The 12,238-nt window shown below is 46.2% G+C and overlaps 1 protein-coding gene across 1 annotated transcript in view; it reads right to left on the bottom strand.

Annotated features, from left to right (window-relative positions):
- The window catches only part of LOC135918083 (DNA mismatch repair protein Msh6-like), a 564,077-nt gene that overhangs the window by 105,484 nt on the left and 446,355 nt on the right, over window positions 1-12,238 (bottom strand). Inside the window, exon 25 of the mRNA XM_065451744.2 lies at window positions 6,684-6,785. Within this exon, the coding sequence (XP_065307816.2) occupies window positions 6,684-6,785 (102 nt within the window). The remainder of the gene's footprint in view (window positions 1-6,683; window positions 6,786-12,238) is intronic.

Below are 12,238 nucleotides of genomic sequence, written 5' to 3'. Positions count from 1 at the left end.
ACCCAGAGGGTGCCTCGAGCTCTCCCTTGTTCACGAACCCGGGTGGATCGTGACACTGGCGACGAGGATGGGATCCTCGTCACACTGCCGCAGCGAACTTAGTGGCAATTTTTGAAGCCCTCAACAACTACTTCGCGCAAAAGGTGTCAGAAGTGGTAGCAAGTTTCAAGTTCTTCTCACGACATAGGCGGGACAAAGAGGCAGTGAGCGAGTACTTCGGGTCGTTAAAGTGACTGGCCAAACAACTGCAAATTCGGGTCATTCCGAGACCGCATGCTACGAGACCAAATCGTCAGTGGCATTGACGACGTACCAATGCAAATGCGGTTGCTGGAAACAGCGGATTTAAGCCTAGAAACCGCAATTGTACGGTATGGGCCATTGAGTCTGCTTGCAAGAATTCCCGTCGTACGCTAAGCGATCACCCAAAGCCGCAGTCAGAGCCAGCCCAATAGACAGTTGAAACAGCCATGGTGGCAACAAACGTAGTGCAACCTGGGCATCGCGAATGTGGGTGTTCCGCTGCAGTGGTACCCATCAAGCACGCCAGTGCCAACACGTCAACTACAAATTTGTTTGCTACAAATGTGGACGGCAAGGGCGTCTGGCAAGAGTGATAGTGAGTTAATAAACAGACAGGCACGGCGTATAGATTCGAGGAGCGTGAACACCGTGGATGAAGTGCTTGGGGCACCCGTAGTGAATGAAACACCGGAAGCGTACAACCTTTGGGCACTTCAGGCGGCTGGGCCGGCGCCTATGCGCATTGCTGTTATCATTAACGGCGTTTCACTAGAGATGGAACTTGATACGGGCGCAATTGTTTCAACCACAAGTGAAACAAAGTTCATGCAGCATTCCCTTGTCGTCGCGTTGTCTTTTCACCGTGTGTTCGTCCATTTTAGTGCTGCCATCAGTTTTAAAGGGTGTTCCCATCGGCTGCCATGTAACGATCTGACGTACAGCTGAGGAGTTCTTGCGGAGACACGTGATGAGCCACCGGGAAGTTTGCGGTCGCTGTAAAGCTTGGGGAAGAGGAGAAACAGCTACCTCTGTTTGTGTTAAGGGGCAGTGCCCCACATTGTTTGGTAGAAGCTGGATGAAGGAATTATAGTTGGGAATTAACAAGCCGTACTCTTTTTTGTCGGTGTCATCTGCAGAAGGAGCTGCGGACAGTTTTCAAGAGGTGTTTACAGATGGTTTAGGCACGTTCCGTGGGGTTGAGGCTCGCACGCTGGTGCCGCCAGATGCCAAACCCACATTGTTTAAGCCCTGGCGGGGCCGTTTAGTTTGAAAGACAAGTTTGCGGAAACGTTGCAGAGACTGCTCCACTAAGGCGTGGTCCAACCAGTAAAGATGCCCAGATGGGCAGCACCTGTTGTTCCAGTGCTAAAACAAGATGGGCAGTTGCACATGAGCGGCGATTTCAAGCTGACTGTAAATCCCATAGCACTTGTGAAAATGTACCGTGTGCCACGCATACAGGAATTGTTCACAAAGTTTCAGGGAGGAATAAGGTTCACAAAGCTAGACTTAAAGGATGTCTACCAGCAGATCGAGCTGGAAGAACAGTCACAGGAGTTCGTCACTGCCAATACCCCCAAGGGCTTGTTTCAATACACGAGACTGCCATTCGGGGGTTGCTTCCACCCCAGCCATAATTCAACGGGAAATGGAAAACCTCCTGGGAGGTCTTGATCATGTCGCAGTTTACTTCGATGACATCTTGGTAACAGGCACTAATCACGATGAACATTGGGCAAACGTCTGCAAGGTACTAGAGCCTTTCCAAGAGGTGGGCTTAAAGCTGAAACTTGCAAAATGCAAGTTTTTGTTACCTGAGGTCCAGTACTTGGGCCACATAAGTGTTGCCGGGCTACAATCATATCCCGCCAAGACTGAAGCATTAGGGAATGCTCCCAAACCTCGAGATGTGAAAGAATTGCAAAAGGGTGGATAGGTGGGATAGTTGGTACCGCATACTAATAAAACTTAGAGCACTAAACAGGCAGATGTGTCAATATATGCCTAAGAGAACACAGAAATTCATTAAATGGCGCGCCATCCTCTCATCTTGCCTTACATTGTAAACCATGTCTGTGTAAACCCATCTTCGAAAACACAGTCATTTTGTTCTGTCACCCTAACCAAACCACATGAGAAATCTTGGAAGCCTATCATAACACCAAAAATGCCGCGCTGTGTGTAAGCAAACCATCCATATTACTACATGATAAAGAATTCCATTTTATTAATCAATATTCACACGTGCCTTAGATGCATGCTATTTTTATACCTCATCTTGACATGAGCAAATTGTCCACTTTCTGTATATGTATTTTTTCATACGTACATTAAACATCAGTTGTGAGTGAGCGCGTGTGGAGCATGTTTCTTTTTCTACGTCTTTCGTGTTTTTAGCGCTCTAAGTATTTATTACCATGTGAAAGAGTTGCAAAGCTATTTGGGTTTGGTGAACTTCTATACAAAGTTTCTCTCCAACCTGTCAGATGTACTGCAGCCATTGAACAGCTTGCTTACCACTGGAACAAAGTGGCACTGGACGGCAGATGAGTGATGTGCATTCATGAAAAGCAATTGCGATTGAGCAAAATTGCAATTGATGCATTCTCCAAATGGATTGAAGCTTTCCTCGTTTCATCAGCCTCACTTAAATGTCCAATTGCATGCATGCGGGTCATGTTTACGAATCAGGGCCTCCCAGACAGGGTGGCATTGGACAATGGACCCGCATTCGCGAGTGAAGAATGAGACATTCTTGGAGAAGAACGGCGTGAAGAGGATGCTAGTAACATCCTATCACTCTGCTTCTAATGGTGTAGCAGAGAGAGCTGTTCAAACTATGAAAGTAAAATTACAGAAAGTTGGCCCAAGACCTTCGTGCACAAATTGCACTTATATTGTTATCATATAGGTCGACACACCACAAGGTCACCGGGTGTTGCCTATCCAAGCTGTTGATGGGACAGAGGCTCAGGACTGCATGGGATCTGCTGCGGCCGGACCTAAGGATAACAGTCCTCCAGAAACAACTCGCTCGGTAGGTGGAGTATGATCAAAGAACGAAAGCAAGGGTGCCAGCACAACCAGGAGACAGAGTATTCACCAGGAATTTTTAGCCAGGTCTGAGCTGTATTCCCGCTGTAGTCGCCAGGCAACACAATTCACAGGTGCAGCTACAACTGGACGATGGGCGACAATGGACCCGGCATATCAACCATGTAAGGCCACAGTCGATGCACGACCAGCACAACTGTAGGTGCTTCGGCCCTTCCACTACATGCTTTGAACCACATTGGACTTAATCCTCAGGGACCGGAGGTACAACTGACAGTGGTCTACCCGAAGCAGCGACAAGCTTGGAGGGTCAACTACCACTATCCGACGAGCCCTATAAGCTGGAGACCGGTGACAACATAACATCAACATGCACCGATTGCTCCCCGCCTCCTTCTACACCTCGGATTCGTCGGAGCACTAGGGAACACCGTCCGCTGCTTCAGTTTTCTTCTTGAACTGTAACTGCCTATACGCTGTTAATCTGTTGTGTTAAGGGGGGGAGGAAGTGTGGTAAACTGACACCACTAGGGGGCATGCAATGTACAATAAAAAGCAGAGCGCATGACCTGTGCAGTCAGTGTTCCTCCACCCCTCACAGCAGCTACTGTGTCTTCATTGCCGTGCGCTATGGCTGCGGGTCTGGTCACTACAGCTCCGGTCGCTACAATGCTGTGAGCATGCGCTCGAGGTGTGCAGCCGTGAAGTCTGCAAAACATTTTTTTTTTTGGTACACCGTTGTTGACGACGCTATGCTAATTCTATGGTTCGAGTGTCTGTGTTCATGCACCAATGCGCCGGCGCCATTAACAAATGTGTAGGAACAAAATTCAATGACCCTACCATGCATTTCGACCGTTTGTCTAAAGTCGGATGCAAGAATCAAGCATGACCAGCTCGAGAAAATCGCCAGGAAAATAGCAGCTTATGTTGAACAGCCATGTTGACAGCCTGACTCGCCGCTGGCGACGCTCGGATTTTTCGTGTTTTCGGGAAGTTATCAGTTGATTTCCACTGTCAAAAGTGCAATGAAGCTAGGGGCAGTGTTTCATTACAATGCAGGCCGATTATGGCAAGCAGCGAGCAAATTTCTCGACTGGCTTCCCTATGGTCGTCTTCCTGATTTGTTAACATAGTGGCTCGCTCTGAACATGGCACTTATAATCGAATGGACACTTCTATTGTACTTTTTGGCATGTTTCAGTGCCAGAAGTGCTCTTTAGAGCTGTAAAACTTTGCTAATCGAGTGCGCCTCATTGGAATGCTACGGCGCAAGCTTGCCCGCGGTCTTTTGGTCACCTTTCGGCATCCAAGAGACCGGGGTTTTCTGGCACTGCAAAGCGTCAGGAAAACTTTATTTTTGTGTGGATTCTATCACAGGCGACACCAGCGATGCAATTGCGACAGAGATTAATGGTTCAAGCGCACTGCATCATGGAATTTGACAGCTTTCGTTCACTCCCCAGTAAACAGCTGGGAGCACTTAGCACTCGCTTGGTAGCCGTTAGTAGGGGGTCATAGGTCGTGAGTTTGGTACATTTGTGGCCTGTTCTGTGCCTGCGTGAGATTAATTTGTCAGTGGTATTAATTTGACACTGCATGCACAAAAAGAATTCCTCTGCTCACCCCTTTGCTCCTAACGGGTGAAGCTCTTCGGCATGTCAAGTAATGCGACTTAAAATGCATGCGTTTGAGTTGGGCCTGGAAGTAATTTCGAATAAAGCGATACTTCGAGTGAATTGATTTCGTTATAATAAGGGATTACTGTAGGCAGGTCGTCGTACGTGTGCCATTCATTTATATTTTGATAAAGAGACAGGAAGTTTCGGGATTCGGTAGCGGCAGCAACAATTGGAGAGACAGGGTTGTGGCTTACGTTGGTCGAAGAGTCTACTAGCTGGATGCTCATGCTTGCGACTGCCTGAATAAGTGCAATTGAAGCCAGCCTGCTGTCCTGCACTTGTGAAAGATTGGTAGCTGATGCCATGGTCTCCAGTTCTCTGTGTATAATTCGGGTCAGGTTCTCAGTAGTCTCCAGATGCTGAAAGGTCGGCATATCCCCACGAGGAGAGGCTGCAGTGGTTTTGGGGATTCGAGCGAAGCGCTGAATTATACTTTAGAAGAGTTAACTGCTGGGCTAGTTGGTGATCTTGCATACTGAAAAGATTTTGCGCCAAAAAACAACACACACAAGAAAGACGACGACACCACGGGCGCCCGTGGTGTCGTCATCTTTCTTGTGTTGTTGTTTTTTGGCACAAGATCTTTTCAGTAGGCGTTGAATTATACAACAGCGTTGGACTTGTTCAAAAGCTGACACTCCATAATTATGGTCTCGACCGCCGAGATGTTCTTGCAGAGAAGACTAATGGCATCGTGCGCAGTGTGCTTGAACGAAACGAAAACAAAAACTAAAAACAAAACAACAATATTTTTGATGATAGGAAAAACGTAACTGAAACATTATTTCTTATTTTGTGAAAAGCAGTGAAAAGATACCCTGCTGGCTAATGCAATTAATTACAATGACTTCAACATCTGCATTGAATAAGGCGTGATATACATTAAATATTTTTTGCAGCATAATATAAGGCGATATGCACCTATGTAGTACTTAAATTGTTAATTTTGAGCAGATGTGTGTTTTGGCTATTGTGCTGTAGGATTTTGTGTACTCTGGGAAGGAAACTGCTTTAGTGTTCTGGTGAAGCAGCGCACTGACCAAGACAAAGGTGGACACACACAAGAATACATGACACTCGCTGTGCTTGTAACATTCGATTTGCACCTGGTCGGACTTTGTACCAACAGAGGTTGTGCACCATGCCAATGATGCACATGTAAAGGCTCCCACCACGGCTCACCCATTCACGAAACAGTAGAGAAATATAAATACTAGCAATTCGATTCGCGAATCAAATTATTCGAACGTCCACTATTTGATCCAAAATACAATATTCGAGTATTTGCACACCCTTACTCTTAAAACCTTACAAAACTTGTCATTGTGCAAGAAAAAGTTGCAGAGTTAAAATGAGATATGATATAACCATGGTGCTTCGAACCTCGTCCAAACAAAGTTGCATAGGATACGAAAATACATTTGTTATATTCTATATTCACTTAAGTAGGCAATATGAGTTTTCCCTATAAACAACATGGTCATCTGCAAAGGCTTTGTACAGAATGAAAGTGAACCTGGCAGATCATAAATATGGATAGGGAGAAGTAAATGACCTCGCACTATGCTTTGAGGGACGCCCGATTCAAGAGGTCAATGTGGCGAGTCGTGTCTATTACTTTGTTTTTCATGTTATTTTTTCTGTTTCTTCATCCAGTTTCATTTCCATTAATTTTTTGTTTCTTTATTTCATTTATTAAGCACAAGTAATTTCCCCTATGTTGTCCTTGGTGTCAGTGTTTGTTGGCTTTTTATGACGTGACTAATAAAAACCAGGCCCCTCGGTTAACCTACTTTTTTCTCGTGTCTATTACTCGCAACATACCAAGTGCGACTGCATAAAAAACACTCAATCTACTTAAGGATGTCTAAATTAAGCTTGCAAGTTTAAAAAGCAAGAGTGTGCATGTGTTTGCCTCCATACCTTGCCTCCTCCTCCCAGGGACAAATCATTGGGGATGAGGGTCGCTGCGCCCAGGTGCTCGAGCAGGCAAGGATGGCGTCCAGCCTTGACCAGCAGGCACGGCTGCACACATCAAAATGTAAACGCGTGCACCTGTCAGGCTATGCAGTTCCTAAAAAAAATAAAGGTAGCAGCTAAACAAACAGCAATACAAAAAATTGGTTGTGGAAACAAGTTTAGCCTGAATATTATTTGCACAACGTGTTGCCCCTGATAAGTGGCTTAACTCTTTCTGTATCATGGGGAAAATAGGCGTCTTTTGCAGGTTACGGAAGATATTTTCTTCTGAAGAAACTACTGCACTCAATATTTTATGTTATACATAAGCAAAAAGCAGAATGAATGCATTTTTCATGCATAAAAGCTTTATTAATGAGATGTATGTCATAAGAGATATAAATTAATAAAATCAAGATTGTGGGATAAAATTGTACAAAGTTTGTAAAGACACGCTTGTATCTATTAAGAAAAAAATGTAACAGAAGTTATGAGATATACAAGGTGTATTGCTATCTGATAGGCACTATATCCCAAGAAATCAAGATTTTTCACTCAACAAGTTTTCCACTAGAAAAATTTAAGTGCAAGCACTACAGTTTGGCTTGCCAGTGACTGCACTGAAGCTGGCATCAGCAGTTGCAATTCGGCAGCACTTTGGTCCGAAAATCATATCTACAGTCATTTTTGTTCCTGGTGGGTTTCCGCGTCTAGCTGCAAACTTTCGTGAGAGATGTCCATCTAAAAAGAAAGAAAGAAAGAAAGGACTCACCATGCCGACCCTGCAAAATTGGATGTCTCATGAAGCTGTTGCAAAACCACCACTACAAATACTGAGGGGGTATGCAATGCTTTAATGATGGTTGGGATGTTTCCTTTCAGCTTGTTTATGGAAATATATGCTGTTCTGTGTTTTGTATGGGCGATTTCAATTAATGTATAAACTGTTCGCTTCACTCTGCTGAGCGATTGTAGCCTCTGCATTACGAGGTGGATGAACCATTGCACTTTTGCTTGCCTGGGGGGTTATGAGCCATTGCTGATGATCATTTTTGTTCACGGACGGACACGAAAAATGCGACCACTAAGAGGCTAACAGCTTCACTATAAAACGAAATGTGGTGTCATATAGCTCTTTCAAAATGGTGCCCAATTTCGATCACCCATCATTTCCAAACTGCAAGCGCAGCCGGCAATTTTTGTTCAAGAGCTTGCATTATATTTTACTGACAGTGGGACATGACCATATTCTGCATAGGAGATAAAAGCATTATAGTTAGCCAGAACACAAACTTTGGAAACCATCAAGGCAGAAAGCTGGGCTAGTTGGTGTGTCATCATTAATGAAAAGACTAGCGCAAATAACAGGGACACTGACAGAGAAGACGACAGAACGGCATGCCACCATCCTGCAAAGCTCTCGGACATTGTAGTCTCGGCATAACACAAGAGCCGTTAAATAATGTTATCTATGTTACTTGAGGTGAAAAATATGCAATGTTCGACAGGTGGAACTTCCCCACAAACTGTTAACAGCAATCGGCAATGAGTAAATGAAGCGTCGCTGAACCGAGATCTCCTGATAACGACATAGTAACCGCTGACCCTTTGCAACATTGTGTGGCGGCAGTGCGCCAACTCGGGCCTAGTGAATATCGACAGCAATGACAGGAATACTTGAGCGGCTGTTGTTCCCATAGAGGAAAGACACAAATGGTTGTTCCAAATCATCGAAATAGGCACAATGCACATCATGCTGCATAGACAATTGCACAAAAACGAGAATGCCGCCGTCGTGGCATCCGATATCGCACTGGCGCATGCCGTGCACCATTCCATTCGTACTGTACGCTTTCTTCCCCAACCTGGAGATGTGCCTAAAAGCAAGTGATCTTCTTCATGACTCCCGAAATCAGTGCATGACAGTCACTCGCACATCTTGAAGCCTGTGTGATTGTCGCGGTTTGACTGGAGCGGGGGGGCGCACACTGCTGCATGCCCAGTTTAATCGCGCTACCATGCTTCTGTAATTCGCCTGCGCCTTCTTTTTACCGTGAGTGGGTTCGAAGTGTCCAGTGTAATGGTGTGGCGATTTAACCCTTTGAAGGTTTTTGCCGTACATGTACGACGGCGGTTTTCTGTCCCGCAAAGTCTTTGCTGTACGGGTACGGTTTCGACTCTCCGTTTGAAATTTCACGCCTTAATGACGATGCGTGCTCACTGAGAGGTACTGCCACCTCTTAGGACTTACAAGTAGCGTTTGAAATTTGTGCTACCTTCTTGGGGAGATAAACAGAACTGATTTCTAGCTTCAGCGTGTCTCGCAGACTGTGGCAACACCCCTTCTGCGGTTTCGGTGTCGCCGCATGATTGCAACGGAGGCGTGCGAAACATCCTTTTTCTCTTTGTCAGTATTCTCTTGCAGAAGCGGTGGAAGTTGATTTCTATCTTGATTGGCGCTGCTCTTAGCTTCTTTATAACTGCCGCTCGTGCGATATTCTCACTCTCAGCAGCAACGCGCTTTCGCGGTTTCCGTTCCGCCGTGTGATCGCAATAAAGGCGCGTGAAACATGATTTTTCTTTTTGTTGGCACGCTATCGCAGGGGCGGCGAAAGTTGATTTCTATCTTGATCGGCGCTGCTCTTAGCTTGTTTATCACTGCCGCTCATGAGGTATTCTCGCTCTCTGCGGTAACGTGCTTACACGAGGGGGTGCCTCAGACCTCTGCCCAAGGCAGCCGCACGCAGAGATGTCATGTGTGCACCAACACAACTCGTCGCTCCAAGAGAAGAACATACACACATTTTAGGTGTGCAGACTGATAAGGCACTGTGCGGAGACCCGTGTTTCAAGGAGTACCCCACTCCGAAATACTATTGAACATTTTGCAGTTCTGAGTGATGTTGACCCCAAAATACTGTTCCTAAATTTTTTTACTATTTATTCCCGATTTTATAGATCTTGCACATTCGAGATCCGCAATGAAGTAATTTGACCACTTGGGAAACTTTTTTTCAAAATAATTCGACCCTCGAAGGGTTAAAAACAATTTTTTACATCTGGAAGCAGTTTCAATAGGCAGGGTCAGAAAATCATAAATGCACTGAAATGTGGTCGTTATAACTGGGTTCGACTGTGTTGAACTGTTTTGCAATCCCATTCGTGTTCGATATATTTGGGATCGACTGTAATACCACTCTATTTAAGAGCAATGAACATACCTTCTCAGTCAACCTTAGAGTTTTGAAGATCTGCAGTGAGGCTTTACCAGTACGGCAGGTAAAGAACATTTAAGATTATTATTTCTTTTTCGCCCTGCTTTGAAATAAAATAAAAGTTTTCAATTTATTTTCTAGCTGTTCCTTTGCTTATACAGTCGTCGACTGATTTTTCGGACTCCAAAAATTTGGACATGCTCGATTATTCGGTCTGCTTTGCGGCACCGCCATTCTCACCATAGACCATAATGTATAACAACTGTTGAAAGTTCGGACACCTTGCAACCGCTCGTCTGATTTTTCGGACACTCCTTGAGCCAACTCAATCGAGAGCACCATGCACCGACTCCGACCAGTGCTTGGTTGGACTTGCTGAACACCATTTTTGTTTTGAATGGAGCCTCCTTGCTGCCCCACGAAGTGGAGCTACTGCAAATCCCCACTCATCATCGTTTCTGCCTAGTTCGTAGCTGCAGCAGTTCCGGTCTCAACTTAGTAAGCCAGGTCAAGACAATCCAGCAGCTGATTTGTTTCTTTCTTCATGCACGATGCTGCGAGTAGGGCACCCTTTTCGTTTGTGCGACTGGTGTCGGCGTGACAGCGTGGTGATGTTTGCTTTGTGTGCTGTGTCGAGGTTGCGGTGATGCAACGCGGCATACGGAAACATCGCATCAATTGTCTAATGGCACCGACAGTGCCCGTGCAGACTGCGCTGGGGAATGCCGGCAAGCGGGTGCCGGGAGGCCTAGGATTTGTCGCCTTTCGATGTGCTCCCTACTGACGCCGAAAATGTTCTGCCAAGACCTGCGCAGTGGTTGCACTGCAGTTCCGGACACTGTCTCATTGGACAGTTTCAGAGGTGGTGATACTACTGTACTGACATGCGCAGAACTCAACGATGGCGAGATCATTCATCAGGTTTCCACTGCGCTGCCGGACGATGACTCCGAGTCGGAAGTTATGACGCACCATGTGCTACGCTGCCGTCGCATGCGGAGCGTGTACAAGCAGTGACTGTGCTGTCAGCTATCTATTGTGACCGTACGACCTTCCCCGAGATTTAGGCTTATCTGATTGCGTCTAAACGGAACAGCGTGCAACGGTGCATTCACGATTTCTTCAAGCCTACTGCCGCGCCCGAAAAGGTGCTGGGAAATAATAGATTTTTTTTTTTTTCCTTAATCTGCTTTTTCGGACACCTGTTTATTCGGAGATTTTCGAAGTCCCCGTGAGGTCTGAATAAACGGTCGGCGACTGTATGCTTGTTTGAACCAATGAAAATAATTGATATTGTCGGGTAGCTTTTGCAGACAATACTTGGTTGCAAAAGAGTTAATGATGATTCATGCACGTCGACGTCAGTACATGAAGCTGTCGTGCAATCTTCTGTGTTTTCGCCTGGCACCAGCTGTTAGTACATGAACACATGTTCCGCCAGTGCTCTTGTTCTGTGAGATGTATGGCAATGCAGTTTATGGCAGGGCAAGTATGCCAATGCTGGCGTAGCCATTCGCACGATGCGGTGTAAAGACTTTGTAGCTGAGCTAGATGGTTGCCGACAAGCTCTGGTAGCTTTCAATTGCGACCCGATCCAAACTGTAATTGGACTTACTACTATGTCACTACTATACTACTACTACTACGTATACGCATACTACTATGTATACGTCAAGCTGCAACCATTGCAATTGACCTGCTCATTACGGTGGCACATTTTCCTCGCCAGCTGCAGGACCCACATCTTCAGTCTCCTGCTCGACCTTCTCAAGCCAGCTACGCGGCATGTTAAAATGCTGGGTGAGTCGCTCGCCATACTGCGCTCGCATTTCAACCCAGCACCATCCACACTAATGGAGCATTTCCGTTTTAACAGTCGGAGCCGGTGGGAAAGAGAGACCGTCGGGCAGTTTGTTGCTTCGCTACTAGGGTTAGCGAGTGCCTGCGTTTTCGGGGATTAGCTGGACTCGCTGCTCTGGGACCGTTTCGTCTGTGGCATCAATAACCCCGCCATGCAGACGCGACTCCTGGAGCTTCCCGATCCTTCGCTGGATGACGCCGTGAAGGCAGCGCTTGTATAGAAGCTGCCGCCAAGGACGCTGGGGAGATTTTGCGTGCAACTGGCTCACCGTCGGCGGAAGCGGTGGTCCACAAGATGGCGACAAAGGGATAAGCGGGCTAGTTGGTGGCCGTTATTGGAATGCATCATGTAACCGCACAAAAACAAGGGACAAAGAAGGAACACACAAGACAGGCGCGGAACTTCAACTGTTGAAGTTCCACGCCTGTCTTGTGTGTTCCTTC

This window comes from Dermacentor albipictus, chromosome 3, assembly GCF_038994185.2.
Source record: "Dermacentor albipictus isolate Rhodes 1998 colony chromosome 3, USDA_Dalb.pri_finalv2, whole genome shotgun sequence".
Classification (NCBI taxonomy): Eukaryota; Metazoa; Arthropoda; class Arachnida; order Ixodida; family Ixodidae; genus Dermacentor; species Dermacentor albipictus.
Note: the sequence above shows the minus strand (reverse complement) of the source record. Positions and strands in the feature narration are given on the sequence as shown.